The sequence below is a fragment of the Micropterus salmoides genome, unplaced genomic scaffold, assembly GCF_014851395.1.
Source record: "Micropterus salmoides isolate LMB-PRFRI ecotype aquatic unplaced genomic scaffold, ASM1485139v1 Ms_hic_scaffold_5, whole genome shotgun sequence".
NCBI lineage: Eukaryota > Metazoa > Chordata > Actinopteri > Centrarchiformes > Centrarchidae > Micropterus > Micropterus salmoides.
In genome coordinates this window covers 6,630,351-6,657,864 of record NW_024044237.1, presented here as the reverse complement: position 1 = coordinate 6,657,864, position 27,514 = coordinate 6,630,351, and the positions used below count along the sequence as shown (strand labels likewise).

Genomic DNA, 27,514 nt, shown 5'->3' with positions numbered 1-27,514 from the left:
GTACCAAACAAAATTTCATGCAGCTGTATACTTGTGTGCGAAGGATGACAATAAAGTGTGACTTTATTTAACTAACTAACAACTTGTCAACCATTCTGCATGTGGTAACTTATGTGGTGAACTTGTGCCTAGATGTTTTGGGGGGGTAAGACTATTCACCAGAGACTGGTATAATGCATTGTGATCAGCATGACATAACCAACTGAAAATGTAGGAAACAGCAGACAACTGTACAGAATCATTTGCATCAATGTGTCAAAGCTTTTGCAATATATGATTGAATAAAATGAATATGACATGCAAAAGTTGAAATGTTAATCCATTATGTATAGTATTTTTGGGAATGCTGTAGTAAACAATTAAATTTACTACTGATAAAGTTCAGTATTTCAACTGGGCCAACATCTGCACACATGTGGAATGGATTCGAGTTTTAAAATATCCATAATATCTTTAGCACTACAATTACAACAGGCCCAAGAGCATTGTGCTCTAAAATAATTCTAAAGAGAGTACATGCTTGAAATAAAGTTATACAGAAAAACACAGTACACAATTTTTAATTCATCAAGCAAATTGTATGCCTTTATTTTGAAGGCAAAAATTGCCTTACTTCCAGGAAAGATCCTCTACTTCCCCTTCTCCAAGGTAACCAACAGAGTACACACAGAGACACATAGTCCTCTAACTGCTACACGTCACCTGCAGGTATGTTAAGACCTGTATCTGTATGTCTCTAAGTCTGTCTTTGTTTATTGTGTGTGTTATACAGTCTATGGTTTTACATCATGTGTCCTCCTTTGTCAAGTTAATACAGGATTACAGTGCTCACTTGATTAGTTGATTTTTCATGTCATAGTTAGCGGTTGCATAAGACTGCATTATATTAAAATGGTTCACTCTGTCCCCTACAGTGAGTGAACCATGTGCAACATCTCAATCTGCTTTAGATTAAAAAAAACTTGCCTAAACCTTTCCTTGAAGGTACACACTATGATTTCTAATAGTGCCCAGAAGTGTTATACACAAGTATTACAGGTGTGTGTGTGTGTGTGTGTGTGTGTGTGTGTGTTTCCAGTGTGTAAAGATGCCATCAGTTGATGGGAAGATTGACATGGAGCGCCTTGGTGTCTTTAAAGAGATGAGCTACATCTCTATAGGAGACAAGTATGCTCCACCCACCAACCGTAAGCACAGTATCTATTTATTTATCTGTCTGATTCAGCCTATAACCTATAGTAAATATGATTTTTTTTTACAAGATTACAAGTATCATCATGATACAACAAAAGGTATAACGAAACGTTTGTAGTGCCTTCATGTTACACACAGAACTTAACAGATATTCAAATATGTATTAAAATATTTTAACATTTAAAATAAATAACATAAAATGAAACAATAGTTTAGTTTAGTTATATACTTAAGCAATAGCTCATGGTATACGCTTATTATATCACAGTTAAGGGGCTTGTTAAGGGGGTTGTTCGTAGTAAAGTGTTGTTCGCCCCTTAACCCCTTGACGCCGATTGTCGCAAATTCGCATCATACCTCTTCCTTGCAGACTGCAAGCCAAGATTCCCCCAATGCCTGTTGGTGCATATTCGATACGTACTGAGGAACCTTTTGCAAGCCCTGGTTTCTCGTTTATGCCTGCTGTCGCTAATTTGCATCATACCTACACATACCTGAATTTATATCTTTTCCATGTTCTATACACATATTAACAATCTTCATTTACTTCAGCTTGAAAGCAAATGAAAACACAAATAATTTTTTTTATTTTTTGATTGTAAATAAATTCAGGCGTTAAGGGGTTAACTGTGATAGTTAAGCCGGATAGTTGTTGTGCTATCAGACTAATCAACGAGGTGAAGCGGTGAAGCGTAATGTGTAAGGTGAGGGATTCTCCACAAGGTAAACATAAACATCACCGCAGTCGAGCTCTAACAGGGACATGGCGTTTTTTAACGGTAGAAATACGGCAGCAGGTGCTGTATATGGATCACAAGACCCCAACATGAGGCAGTTTGTGTCCATATCTTTCTTTTTCTTGAGTTGAGAGGTGATCCGAATAACTGTGGGAAGGGAAATGTTAACGCTTTTGCTGTGTCTCTACGGGGAGTCCAGTGTGAGCCGCCGTCCTGGTCTGTTATTCTGCCCTACAGGTCACAGCGCATGTCACGTGACTGAAAACCATGAATTGTAGTGATAGGAGTGTTAGTGCTCTTCTCATGTAAGCACTTACATGGTGACATAAAAGAAGACAATGCCATGCTGTATGTTTGTGTTAACTTAGCTTGCTGTCATGAATAAATACTCACGTTTGATGAGCAGAGGTTTACTTCAATTTAAACATCACCTACATCCACCTGTTTGGTGACACAGATGCATGTATAGAGATTGTTATCAAAAATAATGCAGGTTTCAATGTAAACCTTTGGCGTCTCCCTTTCCGATTCAGGTCCATTCAATGAGTCAGCCTATCGTAGCAGGCAGATGCAGGCGGGCTTCGCTAAACAACGATGTGCTCTGCAGAGCGGCTTTTTTGATAAGTCTTTTAAAAGGATATTTGAACGTGAGGCACTGAGTGACCCGACAAGACTGGCTCGACAGAACCGCATCCAGCAGGCCAAGAAGAACCTAGGCAAGGCCTTTCTGCCCTGTAACGGGGTCAAGAAGCCGTGAGAGAACACAAGCACACACACACACAGAACGCATGCACAAACATATATGTTAATGTTTTAAATTCTACTTTCCAATCTTGGTGTGTATACTAAGATTGTGCATAAAATGTCAAAAACAAGGACCACGCCAATGTTAGATGTTATAGTGGTTTATTGTAATGAATAGTTATGAAAGGAGGGGTCGAGGCATGAAGGGGTCGAGAATGGAGGGATGAAGGGATCGAGGATGGAGGGGTTGAGGATGAAGGGATGAAGGGATCGAGGGTGGAGGGGTCAAGGATGGAGGGGTCGAGGATGGAGGGATGGAGGGATCAAGGATGGAGGGGTCGAGGATGGAGGGATGGAGGGATCAAGGATGGAGGGGTCGAGGATGGAGGGATGGAGGGATCAAGGATGGAGGGGTCGAGGATGGAGGAATGGAGGGATCAAGGATGGAGGGGTCGAGGATGGAGGAATGGAGGGATCAAGGATGGAGGGGTCGAGGATGGAGGGATGGAGGGATCAAGGATGGAGGGGTCGAGGATGGAGGAATGGAGGGATCAAGGATGGAGGGGTCGAGGATGGAGGGATGGAGGGATCAAGGATGAAGGGATCGAGGATGGAGGGATGGAGGGGTCGAGGATGGAGGGATGAAGGGATCGAGGATGGAGGGATGAAGGGATCGAGGATGGAGGGATGGAGGGGTCGAGGATGGAGGGATGAAGGGGTCGAGGATGGAGGGATGAAGGGATCAAGGATGGAGGGATGAAGGGGTCGAGGAGGTTGTTTCAGGTTTGGTGGCTGGAGCGGCGAGGAACCCGAGGAGTCAAGACTCAGGGTGGGGGCTCATCTCGATAAGCGGCTTGGTCTTATGAACCCCCTTGTGGTTCCTGTGGTCCTGGGAGAATGTGCAAACTCTACAGAAAGGCCTGGGCTGAGCGAGGTCTAAACCCAGGACCTTCTTGCTGTGAGGCTGCAGTGCTGACCACTGGGCCACAACAAACAACAAACGTGGTTTGGGTGGGAGGGAAGTGAGAACTGAGAAATGGGAGAGAAAACGAGTTAGACAGGCTTAGATACGTGAGTGCATGTGATTGGATTAGAGAGGCACAGGTGGATGAAATGAGTGAAGCACGAGTGGTTGATTGGAGGAATTGAATGAGGCGCAGGTGGTCAGATTAGTGAGAGAGGCGTGGTCCTGTTCCTGAACCTCAGTTTACATAACTCCATTAGTGGAGAGCGTTGTGTCCTAGATGGTAATAAACAGCCCCCTTTAAAGATGCTGCTTTAAATGTGGTCTCACAAGTTTCCCTTTTATCCTGGTAAGAATCAAATTACAGATAAAAAATTAATGCTGAATCGCAGGACAGTGATTTAGGGGATTCAGCACGAAATGTAATTTCTTGTGACATAGTTCTAAAACCACAAGTACAATCACATCTACTCATTTGCTATATTTACTACTCTCTCACTATTACATCATTTCTCTCTGCCTCCAGCTGTGGTTCAGGTAGTTATTATGGGACTTTGTCAGGACCAGTTGAAGCCATGAGTCCACTGTCAGTTGCCCGGAAAGCCTATCGCTCACCTGGACGCAACATGGTCACCTCACCTCCCAAGAAAGGCAGTGGTTACAGGTATATGGCAAGAACTCTTTCTAATGTAGTTTTCAACCTCTTAACAAGCATATTTTAAGGATAATTTTTATATCATATATGATATATGTTAATATAATGAGATTTTAGAGCGAGAATTGTCCTTGAGTGAGACAGTTTCCCATCAAAAACAAAACGTGTCACTATGAGTCCCTCGTAGGGATCCATTCCATGATGTTTTCAGACACCTGGTTTAACAGTCTGAACCTGTCAGTGGCAGAAAGAAGCACTTTTTGTAGATGTCATTTTGACAAAGGAAGCCAGTTTAGCTGCCGACTAAAGCTATCTACTGCACAGATTCCAAAACCTTTTGTACCTCCTACTCACGTCAACACAAAAATATGTGAAAATAGAGCACAGGTTCAAAAATACCAAATTAAGTTAACTTTTTTCCCCTCTGAGCAATTACAATACCAGGGGGAGTAATGCATTTTTACAAATGTAAGCATGTAAGCATTGAATTTGCATGTGATCAATGATCTGACCCCTGACACTGTAATAACCAGTCAACATAAATCAAATCTCACAGCTTTTCTGGGAGGATAAATCTGTTTTGAAGTGTAATGTGTAATTATCACAGTGCCAAAGTCCCAATGACAATAAGAATAGCTGTGTAACAGAAGAAAGAGTTACATACTGAGACAACTGGAGATGTACTTGACAATACTAATACTATCTGTTTTTGAAGTAGAAGGGGCTATATGTAGTTTTTTAATAAAATCACTAACACGATAACATCACATCAATAAATCACTTTTTACTGTCTATTTGTCAATGGGCTGATGAACCACACGCCTGCTTTCTCTGTTTGTTGGAACTGCCACTATTCTTCTAATCTTATGTGTGGAAATTGGGTCAGATTTTCTGCATGCATGCTCCCGAGCATCCTGCCTTCTGATTCTGAGCCATACACACAGCTACAACACCGCAGCTAACCAAATGGTTACAAGCCAAAAAATAAGCCCCCGACAGTTTTTAACAATGCGTAGGCGTAGAGAGGCGTCTGCGATGCAGACAACATTGTTCACATACTTGCATGCATACTTTGCGTGTACCTGGAGGATTAAACGTAAATCCACTAGGGGGCAGACCAGGACCGGATCATCCCTCGCCGACACCAGATTATTTTCCTTGACAACCTCCGAATTTGCACATCATATGACACAGCATGGCAGCCATCTTGAGTAGTTAAAAGCAAGTATGTCCAGAGCTTAAGGATAAAAAATAACAAAACTGTTTCATGCCCTGGAGCCCGTCAGGTCAAATGAGAATCAAATCGATGCCGGGTGAAAACACAGTCAATATCAGAAAGGCTTGAGTCATGAGAGAGACCTCCGTTTTGTTCTGGAACAGACAAAACATGTGCTTGCCTGCTTATTATAAATAATTCCAGGTCGACGCAGTTGTCTGGGAGTATATTTCACTAACTTTATTCCTCGTTCTGCTTGTTTACATCAAGCGTAGAGTTCCTTCTCCGTTAGGGCGTAGTTTTGTTGCAAGTGGTCTGCCTTCCTGCGTAATAGTTGCACCAAGGCCATTCTTCGACATGTCCACCTGAAGTGTCACTTCCTTTTTGGGGTCAAAATAGGCCTACACTGGCCCCAGCTCAGCTGTGATAGTCTCTTTCATCTGTCAGCTTTTTCATGTGCCGTGTCCCATTTGAATTCTGTGACTAAATCATCATTTAAAGTTACATCCATCCATCCATCGTCAACCACTTCTCCTGCATACAGGGGGCTGGAACCAATCCCAGCTTACATCGGCCGAAAGTACACCCTAGAAAGGTCATCAGTCCCTCTTAAGGCCCTTTAAAGTTCCATGCAGCTAAATACAGTTCTGGACCCCAGCTAGGTTGGGAGCGAATCTGGCGAGGTAATTCATCATGCCAAGGATCGTCTCCAGCGCTGCCTCGTTCGCTGGTGGCGGCATTTCTCTGATTGCTTTTACCTTGAGGGGGTCTGGTTTCAGGCCGTTAGCTGTGAGTCTGTGTCCAAAGTAACTCACTTCAGGCACACAGATACAGCATTTGTCTGGGTTCATCCTCACCCCTCGCTTGTGTGTTTTTGGTTTGTCACACGTCACCTGGGCATTAACTCACTGGGTGGGTTCAGTCACTCCAGATTGTGCCGTCCCTTGCCATGTTGTCCGTCCAACTCTGTTTTTAACCGTCCGTGGCGGGCAGACTACTGGTGCTACATTGGGGTCTATCCTGAAGCTGCACTCACCTTGAAACTCGCCAATGCCTTTAAAACGTCTGAATATTCACTCAGTATGTCAGCTGGCTGGGTGTTAGTGTCTGTGACTGCATACACCACCTTAATGAGTCCCAGATTTTTATATGCTCTTTAACCCAGGATGGGAGGGCCGTTGCACTTCATGGCGTGGAACCTCTGGGTGGTTGACTTATTTTTGTATCTGACTACTAGGTTGCAGTAACCGCTCACTTTCAGCAGATGCCCCCTGTAGCCAAACAGCTTGCGTTTAGCAGTCATTAGTGGTGTGCCAGACATGAGTGTGTCAAAGTCTTTTGCTGGTATCACACTTGTTTGTGCTCCAGTGTCCAATTTAAATGTCAGTATTTTCTTCTGTGGTCCCAGTTGGATGTCTGCGTATATATGGTTTTAAACACCTTAGCGTCATCCTCAGATAATGTCCATGTGTTATTTATATCCCGTCCTTTGACCCCAATCCACAGCAGGGGAAAGCTGCAATTCTCTTCCTCTGTTTTCTTTTTAAGTGGACCCGTGAACATGAGCTCGGCATGTTGTTTGAATCGCCAGCATGCGTCTGGTAAATTGGATGCATCCCAATCCATCCGCAGGGTTGGCACACCAAAAGCTTTCTTACTCTAAGTGGGCACTAACGTTATTCCTCGTTCTGCTTGTTTTACATCTCTGACAACTTCTGTACTCTACATTTCCGGTTCCTGGTGTTACAAAATAAGGGCACTTAACATTACAAAACAGACACAGTTGTCTTTGATCCTATTGGACCACGGTGGCCCTGAAGTGCAAACCACAATCGCCACCACACAACTGCAAATCACCACAACACAACTGCAAATTACCACAACATCACATCAAATCACCACAACACAACAGCAAATTACCACAACATCACATCAAATCACCACAACTGCAAATCACCACAACACTACAGCAAATCACCACAACACAACTGCAAATCACCACAACACTACAGTAAATCACCACAACACTACAGCAAATCACCACAACACGACAGCAAATCACCACAACACTACAGCAAATCACCACAACACGACTGAAAATCACCACAACACTACAGCAAATCACCACAACACGACAGCAAATCACCACAACACTACAGCAAATCACCACAACACGACTGAAAATCACCACAACACTACAGCAAATCAACACTACAGCAAATCACCACAACAAGACAGCAAATCACCACAACACTACAGCAAATCACCACAACACTACAGCAACTCACCACAACACGACAGCAACTCACCGCAACACTACAGCAACTCACCACAACACTACAGCAACTCACCACAACACTACAGCAACTCACCACAACACTACAGCAAATCACCACAACACTACAGCAACTCACCACAACACGACAGCAACTCACCACAACACTACAGCAAATCACCACAACACTACAGCAAATCACCACAATACTACAGCAACTCACCACAACACTACAGCAACTCACCACAACACTACAGCAAATCACCACAATACTACAGCAACTCACCACAACACTACAGCAACTCACCACAACACTACAGCAACTCACCACAACACTACAGCAAATCACCACAATACTACAGCAACTCACCACAACACTACTGCAAATCACCACAACATGACAGCAAATCACCACAACTGCAAATCACCACGACACAACTGCAACTCACCACAACACTACAGCAAATCACCACAACACAACTGCAACTCACCACAACACTACTGCAAATCACCACAACACGACAGCAAATCGCCACAACACAACAGCAAATCACCATCCCACTACAGCAAATCACCACAACACTATAGCAACTCACCACAACACTACAGCAAATCACCACAACACGACAGCAAATCACCACAACACTACAGCAAATCATCACAACACGACAGCAAATCACCACAACACTACAGCAAATCACCACAACACTATAGCAACTCACCACAACACTACAGCAAATCACCACAACACAACAGCAAGTCACCACAACACTACAGCAAATCACCACAACACGACAGCAAATCACCACAACACTACAGCAAATCACCACAACATGACAGCAAATCACCACAACACTACAGCAAATCACCACAACACTACAGCAAATCACCACAACACTACAGCAACTCACCACAACACTACAGCAACTCACCACAACACGACAGCAACTCACCACAACACTACAGCAAATCACCACAATACTACAGCAACTCACCACAATACTACAGCAACTCACCACAACACTACAGCAAGTCACCACAACACGACAGCAACTCACCACAACACGACAGCAACTCACCACAACACTACTGCAAATCACCACAACACGACAGCAAATCACCACAACTGCAAATCACCACGACACAACTGCAACTCACCACAACACTACAGCAAATCACCACAACACAACTGCAACTCACCACAACACTACTGCAAATCACCACAACACGACAGCAAATTGCCACAACACAACAGCAAATCACCACAACTGCAAATCACCACAACACGACAGCAAATCACCACGACACGACAGCAAATCACCAGAACACGACAGCAAATCGCCACAACACTACAGCAAATCACCACAACTGCAAATCACCACAACACTACAGCATTGATGAGACTGAAATGGAAAGGGTAGGTACATATTGGATACTGATCCTCGTCCTGATTGGTTGCATATCTCTGTCTGTCATTTTCAATGCATAACAAACTTTTACAGTTTCTTCATCGGCAGTGAAGGGGGAATGTAGGGTAGAGGCTAACGTTACTGTGGAAAGAGAAATGATGTTAACGTTACAATGTATTATTGCTCTTACTGTGGCAAGAAATTGTTTTCAAAACTACAGCCAAGTTTTTACAGTAGCTGTGGCAAAGGGCTTCCCAGAGTGTTATTTGACAAATGTGAAGCCACCACTGATGAAGCTACACCTGAGAGCGCAGCGTATTCAGGTAACATTAACAACATTAACATTATCAACTTTGCTGTATTTGAAGCTAAGTGATGTGTAATGCATTGTTATTAACATATACCGTTATGTAACATTATGTTATAGCCACGAAATATAAAACCGGCACCAGACATCTAGCATCTAGTAAGCTAGGAGTCATGGCGAGTTCTGCCTACCGCAGGTAAACTACGACACTGTACCTAGCTTCCAATTTGGCAGTTAAGGGGAACTTAAGTGAAAGTTAACCTACATTTGCTGAGCAACCGATTCTTTTTTGCACCTCTTACTGCTGTGAAAGCTGCATTCTGGGCAAAGCCTTAACGCAGTGAATAAATAATTTCCCCCTTAACTGCCGAATCGGAAGCTGCGAAACTTCAGTGTCGTAGGTAAGCTGTATCGTAGTCACGCTATTGAGCCAAAACGACCCAAAAGGTGAGCTGGTAAAGCCTCTGCAACACCTGTTAAAAAAGTAATGTAGTATGCCGTTATTTAATTGGCAACGTTACATTATCATTTGATGATAGTTGAGAAGCTTGTGGTGCAACATAATCTTTTTTTGCAAAGCAGAAAACGGTTTTGAGCTCTGTCTAAATAATTTGCCAGATAATGTTTAATGTTATTTTTGCTTCTCATCCAGAGTTGGTGTCAAACCAGTGCGGATCCACAAACCCAACTCTTTGTACTTTTTTGCAATACCGCAAGAAAAAGTCAGAGGAAAGACTTTTCATTTGGGGGAATGGGAAAAGTGTCGAGGTAAGTTACGTTTTATCAAAATACTTTCAAATCAAAATTCTTTTAATGTCAAAGTTCTTTTAATGTCATGTGCACAACTATTATACTACTGAAGCAGTATGCTGACAATGAAATGTTTTACAAAATGAAAATCACACATGTAGTAAAAGAGAAAAAGAGAAAACAGTACCAGGTTAAAATATAAAATAAAGCAACAAAGGCCTATAGCAAATAATACTGTAAAATAGAATAGACTGTGGTAAACTGGTTACAGAACTGATAAAATGAGCTGTAATGTAGACAGGATTTTAAATATACTGGTACATTTATGTGTGTTTATGTGTGCAGGTATTTTTAATATACCTGCTATATAAACAGATGAAAATGAGTTTTCCATGTTTTCTATTGCAGATAAATATTGGATTGATGGCACTGCAGAAGGGTGTTTTAAAACCTTTGTGTGAAAAAACACTTCCATTGCTTATAGACCCTGAGAAGAAGATGAAGGACTTCAATAGGGATCTTGAAGACCACAGACCCTTCATCCTCTTGTACCCAGATTCATGTTGATGTGCCTTGAACAGACCGTCCTTTTGTGCTGAAGGAATATAAGGCACAAGTTGGGAAAGCATATCAGAGGATCACAAATTTTTGAGAAAGGTAAGACGGTTGGCAGGGCCCACAAGGCACCAGGCGTACTTGCCAGTTTCCCCAATACTTTCTAGCTGGAGCTTTCTATTCTAGGTAATAGGTAGGTAGGTAGGTATTCTTTACAAAAGGTGGCTACTGGAATACATACATTTGACTCCAGCAACCTTATGTGAAGTACTGTGTTTTTCTCCCCATTTAAATATAAAATGTCCCATCTCAGGTATTGCACTGGCAGACTTTTGAATCTTTTGTAGTTTAATATATCACGTTTTTTTTTAAAAACCAATGATTTTCTACATATTTCAGATTATACTGTCTGATACAGAGGAAGCTATTCAAAGTACCACAGGATCTTCTGCCACCAGGAGCAATTATTATGGGTGTGTATTTAAGTGTGGAAGTTTTTTCTTGTATGAGAAAACGTTGGTGTTCTTTTTGCAGGAAGTACACAGACCTGTATTCGCCAGTTGTCATTGATGATGAAGATGAGGTGGAGGAAATTGCTAATGAAAGACATATTTTGACAAAGGAACCTGAGTAAGTCACTAAATTATTACAACAGTAATAACATGATGTCTGTGAAGATTCTCAGTCATCCAGGTCACAGTTATCCAGCGAAGGTTAAAGTCAGGGAAACTCAGTGGTTAAATGGTTAAATAGCTGAGTTTCCCTGCCAGTCAGTCAGAACTGAAGAAGTCCTTTGGATGAGGGACGAAACGTCTTCCAGTATCTTCAACCAAGTCCAGTTGCCCTTGACTTTAACCTTCGTCGGATAACAGTAATAACAGGTACTCTGCACTTTGTTGTTGACTCCCAGTAGAGCTGCATATTTGGCTGCTCTATCCTGGTAAAACTATGGATTGAAAAACAATGCTGCCTAACTGTGTACTGTGCCCAAATGACTGTACTCTCAGAAGTTTCCTTTATAATTATGTTGTATGCATTTGTGTTCCAACTTCTTGTGATTTAAATATGCAAGTATGAGATCTTTTACATCTGAAGTAATTTATTACTTTATTTTTACTTTTTTCTAGTCACACAAGTGCATCTGCTCAAGAAATCGTTACAGATTTGTCACTTGCTCTTGACCACAAAAAAGTCAGCAGGTTTAATGTAGCTAGGTCAGATGTGTGGGATGGAGCTGTCCTAGGCTCTTACTCTGAAAACAATGACATGCTCGTGAAGTTCACATTCTTTAAATTTCTTTAAATCAATACTGAAATTTGCTAGAGCACTGATTGTACTGTTCAGTGTATGCAGTATATATCTGAATATTGGTGGTTATATTTATCAGTTGCTCTCATCAATGGATTCCAGACAGTAGGGTTTTCTCTCTCTTTCCCAATTTACTCCCATGGCTTACAAACCATGTGATTTTATATATTTGTAAAATGTGGTGTAGCTATAAATGGGACGGAATTGAGAGGAGAGAAGGAAAATATTTTCCATAACCTGCGCTCAGGTGCAACTGATGTATGTCATGGGTAGGTAATAATACAACCTAGAGTTCTAAAAAGATTTAGCATTGTTTTAAGAATGTTCAGTGGAGGATATACAGTGAGTCAAAAGAGGGAACCCTAGCCATCTGTAATGAGCCTTTTTATACATTTGTCTGGCTTGTTTGTTATTGTTAACCAATAGTCATTTAGGTCATATTTTTCAGTTCTCTGCAAGATCTCCTCCTGCAGAACAGCACCATGAGATTGAGGGACTGTTCTTTGGTCTTGCAGGACACAGTCAGCTGTTACACAAACTTATGGGTGTGATTTGGTTAACTTTTTAATCTTACAGTGTTTTAAAACTTTTAGAGGCAGTGGTGTGTTGTGTTTACTGTACAGGACTCTCACACCACCTCAAAACAGACTGCCAAGTCTGATTACTGGTTACATGATTGGCCACCGTAGCGTGACGGACTGCGTTTCTCTAAAAGTTGAATCCATCTCAAGTTTTTTCGCCCCCCCGCTGCGCTCCACCACCTCAGCCTAAACGCACTACCCCCCTTCGAAAGAAGCTAAATCACTTCTTATTGAAATATTGGAGTTTTTTTTGAAAAATCACTGTTTTAGTTTTATGCTTTTTTCAGCCGATTCCTAAGTTTATAATGGGTGTTTTGACAGCTTTTTGGGGCGGTAACTTTTTATTAAGTATCACAACTTTAGTTTTTCTATTCAGTACTTCTACAGCATCCTCCCCTGTCTTCAGAAGAGCTCATATGCTTCTGATGCCGTGTAGTTCCTCTTACAAAGTCAGATGAAGCGCGATGAGCCTACATCATTTACAGCAGTTATGTCATCTGTCAGCTTTTTGGCTCTGACTGTAGTTGGGAGAACTAACTATATTTAGTGTTCCAATCAACTTTGCAGAGAAATGAATTAGGAAGATGTTGCAGTGGTGGTACTGGGCGCTGGAACACGACTGTACACTTTAACTGGGCGCATAATGGAACTTTTACACCAAAAACACCTGTAGCATGGGCGGCACCGCGATCACACCCACACCTCACATCAATGTGTTCCATCCATAGACAATGGTTCCATCTTCCACCCATCACCCGCTGAACTAAAAATGTGTGTATGTTTGTGTATGTGTATTTTTTATGTATATATATATATATATATATATATATATATATATATAACATAATAATAATAATAATATCAAAATTTTAATTGAAGGAATGTAAGAATTAAAGGGGTAGGATTACCTAAGTTTTGCTTCTTACTACTCCTTTTTGCACACGTGATGGAAGAATGTTAACACAGGAAAGAAGGATACTTTTGCTGCTTATCTGTTGTTGGTTTTTTCTCCTATTTCTTTAATCACTGTTTTATTTTTTTATACTTTCTCTTGCATGTTCGAAATAAAGATTTCAATTCAACTATGTCCCACCTATAATTTTTCTCACCAGGCCACCAGGGGGAGGAAGAGCCTGTAACACTTTTAAAGCATCTTCAAACACAGGCATTGATGCTGCTGGACACAGACACACACTCTTAAGGCATAGACAAAATTATTAAATTAAAGTAATACTATTACTATTTTTATATTCACTGGTATAGGGTATTACCGCACAACCCTACTCCACAAACAGTTACACACAGCTGATGCTTATTGTCTGATTAGACCTTTGTCTGTTTGATCTCTCTCCCTCTTTCTTTTCTTTCTTTTCTTTTGCTACTGCTACACATGCTGAGGCTGCTACAACTACTAAGTGCAGGTTTTTTTGCAGTGCAGTGTATTTGAGTTTTGAGATTTTCTATGCAAAATATTTCCCAGTTTTTTTATATTAATGCATTTTCACCAAACACTTTTATTTCAGCTCTCAGCATTCACATGCTTTTTCTGCAGGAAATGTATTTTCTAGTTACTAGCTAAGATTGTGATAAAGATGCTTTGAATACGCTATTATCAGTGGTAAATGTGTGCCTTTTCATCTGCTAAATGTCTCATTTGAAACTTAAAATTTGTGAATTAACCATTTGTCAATAGATTCAAAGATGGTCTAGGAAGTCTGCAGCATTGCAGCAGCATCCTGGTGTGCTAGCGCCTGTCCTATGCTACTCAAACAGGAAGCTAACTGCGGCAGACATGGAGGCCCTCTTCAGACCAGAACTAAGTCCAGCAGGAAGCAACAGAAGGCAGGAGGAAGGGAAAACGCTGCAATTTTGGGTTGATTATCTCTTTGACACTGAAGGTTTGAAATGTTCAACCTTTTATACATTAACATATATTTGAAAGTATGCTATAAATATTTTATATTGTGTTTTAAGGTAATGCACTACACTTACTAAAGCACTAAAAGTTTGACTTCCTTTATCTTGCAGAAACACAGACTACAGTATCTCTGGAAGATGTACTAATGTTTGCCACAGGGCTGTCATCAATGCCACCTGCAGGGATAACACTTGCACCAAGCATTGAATTCCTTAACAATTCACTGTTCCCGATGGCAAATACATGTGCCAATAAGCTGAGGTTACCACATCTGGACTCATACTGTCTACTCAAAACAAACATGGGTTTTGGTGTCCATAATTCCCCAGGATTTGGGTGCATGTAAATGAATGTGATATTGTAACTTAGAGGGTATCTTCAGTTTTTTCAACCTGGACCATGTTTTTGTGTCTAAGTGACTGATGGTAACAACAATCTTTGTAAATGGTCTAGTGTTAAGCCAGACTGGTGCAGTCAGCAGTGGTAAAACAGGCTCCAATGTAATATTAATTTTTTTAATGTTTTTGTGGAAGTAAATTGAAGGAGCGCAAAGTGCTTGTTTTACCCACCACAGACATGATCAGTGTCTTACAGAAAGCATTTTTTGTGGACTTAAATTGCCCAATAACTTAAAATGTAGCTTTAGCTTGTTTCGTCACTGCCTACTGCAACAGTCTTGCTTATTAAGCCTACTACAAATTAAAAAAATTATTGTTCCCACCAGTCACTTAAACACAAAAACATAGGAAAATAAGATCCAGGCTGAAAATTACACAATCATTAAAAACAAAATCAGTGTTATTTGCAAAGGATGTTGTAGAGTGTTCCTACATAACCTAGTAGCCTACACTGAAAATAAAATGGCTTAAGAGCCTTGCCTTAGCACATTGCATTTGTTGTACATTTTCCCTGGGCAGAAGCAACAGTGTTTGTAGAATGCATTGCCTTTCGCTTTGATTTAGGAATTTTGCACTTTTTTGACACTATCGTTATTCATGCCCATTGGCTGTTGTCCTTTGAGGTTCCATTTAACAAAGAAAAAATCTATGTAATAAAATGTAAAAACAATAACAAAAAACAGGTGTCTGTACATGTGCTGTCATTAGTGACCTGCATCTCAATGGAAGGTCATTTTCTATTTATAATCCATCTATATTTCCTTGAGATCAAAGTACAGTTCTAATGATGCCTCCCAATGCTCTGGCCTCTGCAATCCATTTTGTACCATTGCATGCTCTAAATAGTCCTGAATGTCTGGATCACCGCATGAAGAAAAGATCTGCCTTGACTCAGTAAATGCCTCCAGTTCCATTCCTTCAATAGCAAATCCACAGTCCCTTGAACCGAACCTGTAAAGATTCATACATGCCTTTAATAAAACATCTTTTTAGTGGAAATCTCATTAGAACAAATGTTGGCTTTTTTAGGCGGTATGTAAACGTCTATCAGCGGATTGATATGACAGGAAGTGCTCAAATCTGTTACCCGGTAACAGTAAATTACGATTGACAGTGGTCGGTTCTCTAACAAATATCAGACCTAGAACACTGTGATTAACCAAGAACAGAAAACAACATTTATCAGTGCAGTTTAATAGGAGTTAGGCCTAATATTGATTACCTGTGAGGTAAAAGGTAGAGTTCATTTGGGATTCCCCCGGGACATGACGCAGGTCTGGATGGCCGAATCCTGTGCTTGTTCCAGAAGTCGACGTATTCATTGAGGTCTTTCTGTAGAAGATTGCTGAAGCAGAATCTCAGTAAGCACCTGTGTTCATTGCTGCCATTGAAATGTCCAGAGTCCCTTAGGTCCCTGAACAAATCCATCCAAAACTGAGCCCTAGAAATAGTAGTTTACCTTTAATGCAACACCTGTCATGCTATATGTGGCATTCCAAATATAACATTATTTTATGAACTAGTAAAAAGACAAATGAACATAACTTCCTTTCCTGAAAATGGACCACCAGGATTCAATGCGTTGATTGCTCACAGATGACCCATAGTTGTGGTTTGATAAGCCTGCATAGTAGTCGTCATGATGATTGCGGCGAGTATACTGAATAGCTGCCATTATCCCATTTTCTGTCCCGTGATCAGTCCGTAATCTCAAAGGGACAACACCAATACTCTGCACAATTAATGTAATTGTGGGCGACGATTTATGGATTATTGTTTGTAGGTCCACAAACAAGCCGCATAATTTGCCTAGAAAAGCCATCTATACAGCCTGATAAAGCAAAGCCAAATGGTTTGAGTTTATCATATCCATCCACATGCCATATGTAGTTTGGGCCCATAGAATGATAAGTGCGCCGAACAAATCTACGACAGGTCCTTATTTCAGTCCCTCACGGATTCAGTTGTTTCAACAACCTCATCACAGTACTCCGTTTAACACTAAGTTTGTACTTCTGTTTGAGTCCGTACCACATAGTGCGGTAACCAAACAACTGCCCTGGTCCACGTAACTCCATCAAAATTGCATTCCTTACATCTACTAAGGGAGAGAAGTTATTTCTCCAGAATAACCCAGCTTCTTGTGTTGTGTAAAGTTGACAGCAGATCAAGTATGACCTTGTATGTGTGTCCTTCATTGAAATAATGCTGAATTATTTCACTCACATCAATGTTTTGGTCCATATTCCTTTGAAAATAAGCTGCAATACTGCAGTAGAGCTCTACTACACACAGATGCTTTACAACATGACTGACAGAGATGCGCAACCAATAAGGAGGAGGATCAGTGTCCAATACATACCTACCCTTTCCGTTTCAGTCTCACCAATGCTGTAGTGTTGTGGTGATTTGCAGTAGTGTTGTGGTGATTTGCTGTAGTGTTGTGGTGATTTGCAGTAGTTTTATGGTGATTTGCAGTTGTTGTTGATTTGCAGTAGTGTTGTGGTGATTTGCAGTAGTGTTGTGGTGATTTGCAGTAGTGTGGTGATTTGCAGTAGTGTTGTGGTTATTTGCAGTTGTGATTTGCAGTTGTTGTTGATTTGCTGTAGTGTTGTGGTGATTTGCAGTAGTGTGGTGATTTGCAGTAGTGTTGTGGTTATTTGCAGTTGTGATTTGCAGTTGTTGTTGATTTGCTGTAGTGTGGTGATTTGCAGTAGTGTTGTGGTGATTTGCAGTAGTGTGGTGATTTGCTGTAGTGTTGTGGTGATGTGCAGTAGTGTGGTGATTTGCTGTAGTGTTATGGTGATTTGCAGTTGTGTTGTGGTGATTTGCTGTAGTGTTGTGGTGATTTGCAGTAGTTTTATGGTGATTTGCAGTTGTTGTTGATTTACAGTAGTGTTGTGGTGATTTGCAGTAGTGTGGTGATTTGCTGTCGTGTTGTGGTGATTTGCAGTTGTGATTTGCAGTTGTTGTTGATTTGCTGTAGTGTTGTGGTGATTTGCAGTAGTGTGGTGATTTGCTGTAGTGTTGTGGTGATTTGCTGTTGTGGTGATTTGCTGTCGTGTTGTGGTGATTTGCAGTAGTGTTGTGGTGATTTGCAGTAGTGATGTGGTGATTTGCAGTAGTGTTGTGGTGATTTGCTGTCGTCTTGTGGTGATTTGCAGTAGTGTTGTGGTGATTTGCTGTCGTGTTGTGGTAATTTGCAGTAGTGTTGTGGTGATTTGCAGTAGTGATGTGGTGATTTGCAGTAGTGATGTGGTAATTTGCAGTAGTGTTGTGGTGATTTGCTGTTGTGTTGTGGTGATTTGCTGTTGTGTTGTGGTAATTTGCAGTAGTGTTGTTGTAATTTGCAGTAGTGGGATGGTGACTTTCTGTCGTGTTGTGGTAATTTGCAGTAGTGTTGTGGTGATTTGCAGTAGTGTTGTGGTGATTTGCTGTCGTCTTGTGGTGATTTGCAGTAGTGTTGTGGTGATTTGCTGTCGTGTTGTGGTAATTTGCAGTAGTGTTGTGGTGATTTGCAGTAGTGATGTGGTGATTTGCAGTAGTGTTGTGGTGATTTGCTGTCGTCTTGTGGTGATTTGCAGTAGTGTTGTGGTGATTTGCTGTTGTGTTGTGGTAATTTGCAGTAGTGTTGTGGTGATTTGCTGTTGTGTTGTGGTGATTTGCTGTTGTGTTGTGGTAATTTGCAGTAGTGTTGTTGTAATTTGCAGTAGTGGGATGGTGACTTTCTGTCGTGTTGTGGTAATTTGCAGTAGTGTTGTGGTGATTTGCAGTAGTGTTGTGGTGATTTGCTGTCGTCTTGTGGTGATTTGCAGTAGTGTTGTGGTGATTTGCTGTCGTGTTGTGGTAATTTGCAGTAGTGTTGTGGTGATTTGCAGTAGTGTTGTGGTGATTTGCTGTCGTCTTGTGGTGATTTGCAGTAGTGTTGTGGTGATTTGCAGTAGTGGTGATTTGCTGTCGTCTTGTGGTGATTTGCAGTAGTGTTGTGGTGATTTGCTGTCGTGTTGTGGTAATTTGCAGTAGTGTTGTCACTGTAACTTATGTGACCCACATAATATTCAATAATGCAACATAACTATGCAGGACAAACACTACAGTGGAAGACCCATTCACTACAGTAATGTTGCGTATCAGGTCTAACTGTTAGAAAGTGTGCCAACAATCTCATTTATAATATTCAGTCTAGCTCACTAATTGTTTTTGTTATCATCCATTAAATTTTGCTATGCTGACTTTGCTGAGCCTCCAGTGAAAGATACAGTAACACAAACATACACAGTCATCGAAAAGCCAGCAGGTGAGCTCATGCCAACATATAAGGCAAAATGTAGTCATTCTAACGTTGTCATGCAGCGATCATTGATTAGTTCAATGTTACGCTGATAATAATATTACGTTGCAGTGGGAGTTTACCTGAGTTTGCAGCATTTTGTGGGAAGCCGTCTCCGTTGTGTCGGAATCTGATAAGTTTTAGCACGTACACAAACACACACTTGGGAAGGTAGTGTGGTTGCAATCTGAAACCTCACCGCTCGGGCTGCTGAAAACTACATATAGCCCCTTTAAATATATAAAATGTGTGTATTTTTTAATAATTAAAACCTACTCTCTAACAAAGATATTCTTTTTGTACGTCACTTTTGTTGAAGTAAATACCATGTTATTTCCTACAGTTATCCCAATGTGACACTGTCCAAAATTGAGCTGTATGCCTCAGACCCCTACAACAGAGCCAAAGAATTACTGAAGGTAACAGACAGAAATATTGGATTATTCCCTTTGTATCTTATTTTCTTACTCAGTTGTGGTCATCATTTATGTTGGTTATAATAACATTATACCCACATAAGTACTGATATACACTATATTGCCAAAAGATGTGGGTCACCTGCCTTTACATGCACATGAAGGTTAATAACATGGAATCGGTGCACCCTTTGCAGCTACAACAGCTTCCACTCTTCTGGGAAGGCTGCCCACGAGGTTTAGGTGTGTGTCTTCTAGAAGCGCAATTGTGAGGTCAGGCGCAGATGTCGGACGAGAAGGCCTGGCTCACAGTCTCTAATTCATCCCAAAGGTGTTCTGTCGGGTTGAGGTCAGGACTCTGTGCAGGCCAGTCAAGTTCCTCCACACCGAACTCGCTCATCTGTGTCATGTTGGAACAGGAAGGGGCCTTCCCCAAACTGCTTCCACAAAGTTGGGAGCGTGAAATTGTCCGAAATGTCTTGGTATGCTGAAGCATCAACAGTTCCTTTCACTGGAACTAGGGGGCCAAGCCCAGCCCCTGAAAAACACCCCCACACCATAACCCCCCCTCCGCCAAACTTTACACGTAGCACAATGCAGTCAGGCAAGTACCGTTCTCCTGGCAACCTGCCAAACCCAGAATCGTCCATCAGACTGGCAGACAGAGAAGTGTGATTCACTGCTGTAGTGTCCAGTGGCGGCGTGCTTTACACCACTGCATCTGACGCTTTGCATTGCACTTGGTGATGGAAGGCTTGGATGCAGCTGCTCGGCCATGAGATTCTGTTGTTCCTAATGGCTTCCACTTTGTTATAATACCACTAACAGTTGACCGTGGAATAATTAGTAGTGAGGAAATTTTACAAATGGACATATTGCACAGGTGGCTCCCTGTCACGGTACCACACTTGAATTCACTGAGCTCCTGAGAGCGACCCATTCTTTCACAAATGTTTGTAGAAGCAGTCTGCAGCCTAGGTGCTTGATTTTATACACCTGTGGCCATGAAGTTATTGGAACACCTGAACTCAATGACTCGGAGGGGTGTCCTAAAACTTGGATTCATTTTGCCTCCTCCATTGCAATGAACTAATTTCACCGTGAAAACAAAGTTTAAGACACAGCATGTCTTAGGGTCTCATTTATAACAGTGTGTATGCACAAAACCGGGCTGGAAACTTGCTTATGCCACTTCCCATTCAAGGGTTCTGATCTATATAAACCAAAGTTGACAGGAGAATGTGCGGTCCTTCATGCAAACTCTGAGCCATGCCTATGCACATAAACTGGAGAGGGATGAAACGGTTTTCGGAGATATCTGTTTTTGCAAGAGAACACCTTAAATACGTTGTACATTTTAATTGGGAATCATAGTAATTAATACTTGCATGCAGTGCAATTTATTCTCATAAATGAGGTGAACAGTAGGACAAATGATATTTAAATTGATGCCGTTTTGGATGCCATAGTTAAGCAAATAAGAGTGCATAGTTTCATATATATTGTTCACATATCACATGATGATGGCCTTATAGTTTTTGAGCTGTACGCCAGCCTGTAGATGTGATGCATTGCCTGCAAAAACACGGTTTGGAAACACTATTTATTAAGTTAATCTTTTTCAATTCAATTCAATTTTATTTATATAGCGCCAAATCACAACAACAGTTATCTCACAGCGCTTTTCATAAAAGAGCAGGTCTAGACCGTACTCTATGATGCTATTTACAGAAGCCCAACAGTTCCTACCAAGAGCAGCACTAGGAGACAGAGGCAAGGAAAAACTTCCTTTCTGTGTACCACTTATGTCACATAAAACTAATTATATTTATTTTTAGTATTTTGTTCCGCCAGTGTATGAATGTGTGTGAATGTTAGTTTCTGTTTGAGCACTTAGGCTCAGTGTATGATTGTGTGTGAATGGTGAATACAGATGTAGTGTAAAAGCGCTTTGAGTGGTCGAAAAGACTAGAAAGGCTCTATACAAATACGGAGCATTTACATTTACTCCCTTTTAGTTAAGAAATTATGCACCTGGGTCATCCATCTTGCCTATATGTGTCCCCTTCCACCACCATCACTGGTCTGTATTGAGCTCTGGTGCCCCCTTTTCTCCGGTGCACAGCATTGCGTGTATGTGCGTTTTACCCACCAAACATAATTTTCCTTGCTTCAACCTCACTAAAAGGAACATCAGTGTCACACTGAGTTAAATTTCTTAAAGCTTTTTAAAGCTTTTCTGTCCTTATTTTCATGCAGTCAGTACGTATTAAAATTAATGAGGGATGTTTCACTGACTATTTATAAACATTTAGAGTTGGACAAGGAGCTGGCTCATATGCGCCACATTTCAATATGATTGTGATTTATTAAGGGAAAGCAGCGTAGTTTGCACAGTAAATCAGAAAATTTTTGTGCACATGCACTTTCTGTGTTTTGTCCAAAGTTCCTTCATGCTACACACACAACATATAAATAAGTGTAAGTGTATAAATAAGTATAGGCCTACATTAAAATATGGTTACATATAAAATAAAAAAACAACAACTAAAAAACCCCAATACAATTATTTATATGCATACACGTATTCACACAGAATATTCAATAGTGCATTTTTCTTTAGGATCATAAACACAAATGGAGACATCTGTTTCTGCAAAAGAATGTCTCAAATATGTTGTACAGTGTAATCAGGAATCATATCCATGCAGCGCAATTTATTCAGATAAATAAGGTGAACAAGAGGACAAATTACATTTAAATTGATGCCGTATTCAATGTGCAAATGCCCGAGCATAGTTTCATATATTATTATCACATGTTCGTTTCCTTATGGAGCCAAACGCTGTGCGCCAGCGTGTGGATGTGATGCGCTGCTTGTAAAAATACATTATGGAAATATAACCCTATTTTATGTCATTTACAACAAGTCATATTTCTTTTAACTCATCGGCAGCCTCATTAAGTGAGTGGGCTGTGTGTGGAGCCTAAATAAATGTTCAAACACAAGCGGAATGCGTTTGGTTTCACCTCTTTTCAAACGGGGGAATCCAACCTGGGTACCTGGGTCATCCCCTCCAGCCAGTGACGTCACTACTCAGGAGGGATAGCCCTTCCTGCAGATCGGTTATAAAGGGGTGGAGCTCCGGTTCCCCCTTTCCTCCGCGTTGCGTGAAAGTGCGTTATTTTACCCACCACACACCATGCTTCAGCTTCACCAAAAGGACTGAGTTAAATTTCTTTTTGTAGCTTTTCTGTCAGAGTTTGTCAGAATTTGCCTCCTTTTCTTCCTGCAGTCAGGACGTATTAATATTAATGAGGGGCGTTTCACTGACAATTTATAGGCAACTATGGGCATTTGAAGGGTCGGACATGGAGCTCCCTCACATGCGCCACATTTCAAGTTGATTGTGATTTATAAAGGGAACTTGTTTACAAGTGTGCGTACGCACGGTTTTATAAGTCTGAATATTTTTTGGCGTACGCCATATTTGGCTTTTGGGCGCACGTACACTTTTAGTGAGGATTCTACGCACAGTTTTATAAATGAGACCCCTGGTCTTTAAAGTGTTACATGTACTGGTGAAAACCACTGTGATTTTTAATTAAAAACTTCTTATTTAACATTAAGTTTAACATTTCAATTGTATGTGTGTATGATACAGAAGGAGGCAGCAATCCATCGCTCCAAGTTAAGAGAAGGTCCCTTTAAACTCAACCTTCACCCCAGAGATTATTTCCAAGGCAATCCATACCGCAATGACAAGCCCCTCCCACCAGGACACACACCACTCCCACCTGCACAGAAAGCTTCTCCAGTTCCCTTCAAGCCACCTTCCCCCGGCAAGAAGGTGATTATCCCTTTATCTGCTGTACTGTATCAGGATTAGAGGGGAATATCTGACTGAAAAATCTATTGCTGATCATTCAGTGACATTAATGACATGACATGTGATGTTGATGTTTTACTATTTTAACAGTTTATCTGCGTGTTTATGTGAATGTGTCTTGTGTTAGATTGGAGGAATGAAAGCGGGGACATTTGATACTTATCCCTTACATTCTGCTGATCCATACGTCGTTCGCCATTCCAAATCAGCCAATCAAGAGCCAATTTTTCGTCCTGCTCCTGGTCCTAAGAGCACACCTGTCAAGAGTATCATCACAGTTAATGTAAACAGGTTTGATCCCTTTCTCTGTTATTGATCTCCCCAATCTCTGTTCTCACTTGGAGGACCATAATTAAGGCAACAGGAATAAATGTTAATATATATCACTACAAAGCGGCATCGTGGTGCAGTGGTTAGCACTGTCGCCTTGCTATACACGGAAAATTTCTGTTATTGTTTTTTGTTCTTGGAATGAATACCATACCGTTTTTATATAAAAATAAAGTGAGTTAACATTGCCTGTGAATGAACATTTTCAAGACATTAGTTGAATGCTATATTTTGATATACATTCACCTAAAGGATTATTAGGAACACCTGTTCAATTTCTCATTAATGCAATTATGTAATCAACCAATCACATGGCAGTTGCTTCAATGCATTTAGGGGTGTGGTCCTGGTCAAGACAATCTCCTGAACTCCAAACTGAATGTCAGAATGGGAAAGAAAGGTGATTTAAGCAATTTTGAGCGCGGCATGGTTGTTGGTGCCAGACGGGCCGGTCTGAGTATTTCACAATCTGCTCAGTTACTGGGATTTTCACGCACAACCATTTCTAGGGTTTACAAAGAATGGTGTGAAAAGGGAAAAACATCCAGTATGCGGCAGTCCTGTGGGCGAAAATGCCTCGTTGATGCTAGAGATCAGAGGAGAATGGGCCGACTGATTCAAGCTGATAGAAGAGCAACTTTGACTGAAATAACCACTCGTTACAACCGAGGTATGCAGCAAAGCATTTGTGAAGCCACAACACGCACAACCTTGAGGCGGATGGGCTACAACAGCAGAAGACCCCACCGGGTACCACTCATCTCCACTACAAATAGGAAAAAGAGGCTACAATTTGCAAGAGCTCACCAAAATTGCACAGTTGAAGACTGGAAAAATGTTTCCTGGTCTGAGTCTCGATTTCTGTTGAGACATTCAGATGGTAGAGTCAGAATTTGGCGTAAACAGAATGAGAACATGGATCCATCATGCCTTGTTACCACTGTGCAGGCTGGTGGTGGTGGTGTAATGGTGTGGGGGATGTTTTCTTGGCACACTTTAGGCCCCTTAGTGCCAATTGGGCATGGTTTAAATGCCACGGCCTACCTGAGCATTGTTTCTGACCATGTCCATCCCTTTATGGCCACCATGTACCCGTCCTCTGATGGCTACTTCCAGCAGGATAATGCACCATGTCACAAAGCTCCAATCATTTCAAATTGGTTTCTTGAACATGACAATGAGTTCACTGTACTAAAATGGCCCCCACAGTCACCAGATCTCAACCCAATAGAGCATCTTTGGGATGTGGTGGAACGGGAGCTTCGTGCCCTGGATGTGCATCCCACAAATCTCCATCAACTGCAAGATGCTATCCTATCAATATGGGCCAACATTTCTAAAGAATGCTTTCAGCACCTTGTTGAATCAATGCCACGTAGAATTAAGGCAGTTCTGAAGGCGAAAGGGGGTCAAACACAGTATTAGTATGGTGTTCCTAATAATCCTTTAGGTGAGTGTATATTCCATTTCAGCTGAGGTGAGCTGTAATATCACCTGCCAGATTCTACAAGATAAAAAGTCAAAAGGCAAATAATCTATTAAGCAATATTTTATATATAGTTTCTTTTTTCTTGTTTCAGGAATGTGCACTCTGTTAACTACACCTCAACCATTCCAACTGTGATGACCTTCTGACTACATTACCCATGCTGCACCGGCAATGTCTGACTCTTTACCTGCTGCATATTTTATTTTTATCTTTTTATTTATACAGTTTAAGGTTACAGAGACAGTGCACATTAATAAACATCTCTGTAAATGTGCCAGTTTAGCCAGCTTGGCTAATGTTTGCCTTAAGTCCCTGGGCAGGTGTTATCATAACTACATAAAATGCACTAAAACAGGAACAACAGTACTTACAAGAACACGTAAAAGTCCTTCTCACAGTTATTACACAATCTCCTCTTGCTACAGACCTAGTGTGTCTATTATCAGTTGTTTTCTGCTTTATAAAAGCAATAAGGGGAGGGGGTGGAGTCAAGTCATGCAAAATCAAGACAACCAATCTGTAAATTTAATATGATTGTCCCAGCTCAGTAAACTATGATTGTTTAGGCTGTAACAGTGGTGATAAGTATTTGGCTTTCTGTCAAGCACCTTGGAAGCCTGGTGGTATACTAACCGCACAGGTTTGAGTGTTGCACAGGAAGCTCGTGCCCAACTAGTCAAAAAGTATGACAAACATACCATAATCCTGGCATTAAAATATGCTGTTGCTGCCTTAGAAGTTAGACAGTTAGACAGTTAGTTTCTGATATGGCAAAAGTTCGACTGATTTAACTTAACTGCATTTATTTCCTTCTTAGTTTGTTTTTTAAATGTAAGATTAGAATCAATTATTATACCAAGATATTTAAAATCAGAAACCACAGTCAGCTTTTCCCCTGCAATGTAAATATTGGGTGTGAGATCATCTGGAGACTTCTTCGTGAAGAACATACAAGCTGTTTTCTTTATGTTTAAATTAGGTCTGTCAGCATTAACGCGTTAATCGCAATGGGATTAAGGACTGATCATAATGCTTTGTAATTATGTTAATCGCGTGTGTCAAATATTCTTATTTTACACCATCACTGGCGCTGTTACCAAAGAATCCTTGCTAAAAAGATCTTTGGCTGCTACTATTCTGACCCTTCGATGCACCTTTACTTGTTGTCATGACAGACACTTCCTACCTCCTGCTGCAGCCATGGAGATGAACAACAACACAGTCCCAGACGGCTCCGTTGACAAGTCAAAAGCAGTATGCACCTTGCGTGAAAAGGAATTAAAATATCATCAAAGCACTTCGAGTTTAAGCTAACGTTACCATCAACGAGCTAAGCATACAGCTAGTACAGCTAATCAGGTTGATGCTAGCCGACTGAGGCAAAGCACTATTTTGGAGAGTGTAAGTTATATACATTGTCGTTGCGGGGGACAATTGTTGCACGCATACATAGCCTGTATGAAACAGAGAAAGCTGTCAAACTGAAACTTCTACTTAAAGCAAGTGCTGTCTCATTGGTTTCAACTGAATTCAAAAATAATGTAGCAATGGAGTATTTTGTTTGTTATGCACTTTATAATAATGTGTGTACATTTTGTACATGCACTTTTGCTGTAGAATTTTTGAAAGCAAGCTTAAGGAAGAGTATATTTTATTTACATTGATTGTTTTACCTCAGTCTCGTTGCACATCTTTTGATTTGAAATAATCAAATAAATCTTAGTCAAGTTCAAAAACTAACTTTCTTTGCATTAATTTGATTTCCAATGAAGATACACTGGCAAGAATTGTTATCATTGTTAATACAGACTTATAGAGATATAGATTATATAGTAAGATATATAATAATAATAATAATAATAATAATAATAGAATTTTAATCATGTGATAAAACATGCAATTAATGGAGAATAACTATTGAAATTCAGCGATTAATCGCAATTAAGAAAAAAATAATTGTTAGACAGCACTAGTTTAAATGAAGACAATTTGTATGTTCAGCTTGCTGCCACTGTGTGACATCGGCCAGCACTGCTGTGAGCTTACAT

The 27,514-nt window shown here is 40.8% G+C and overlaps 2 protein-coding genes and 1 long non-coding RNA gene across 3 annotated transcripts; all 3 read left to right on the top strand.

Moving 5' to 3' along the window:
• The first annotated feature begins 618 nt into the window (after positions 1–618).
• LOC119888804 (UPF0602 protein C4orf47 homolog) lies at positions 619–7,442 on the top strand. The gene is made up of 4 exons (XM_038699537.1): positions 619–708; positions 1,079–1,187; positions 2,465–2,684; positions 4,166–7,442. Exons 2-4 carry the CDS (start codon positions 1,088–1,090, stop codon positions 4,359–4,361), a joined length of 516 nt encoding a protein of 171 aa, XP_038555465.1. The 5' UTR covers positions 619–708; positions 1,079–1,087; the 3' UTR covers positions 4,362–7,442.
• Positions 7,443–8,657: 1,215 nt separating this feature from the next.
• Positions 8,658–15,969, top strand: LOC119888805. Its single transcript, XR_005441950.1, has 5 exons — positions 8,658–10,269; positions 10,660–10,908; positions 11,341–11,436; positions 14,389–14,593; positions 14,724–15,969. It is a non-coding gene; the product is annotated as an uncharacterized LOC119888805 (long non-coding RNA).
• Positions 15,970–20,351: 4,382 nt separating this feature from the next.
• LOC119889334 (UPF0602 protein C4orf47 homolog) lies at positions 20,352–27,268 on the top strand. The gene is made up of 4 exons (XM_038700263.1): positions 20,352–20,426; positions 23,423–23,608; positions 23,775–23,938; positions 25,558–27,268. The coding sequence occupies exons 1-4, from the start codon at positions 20,352–20,354 to the stop codon at positions 25,610–25,612; spliced, it is 480 nt and encodes a 159-aa protein (XP_038556191.1). The 3' UTR covers positions 25,613–27,268.
• Positions 27,269–27,514: the final 246 nt, after the last annotated feature.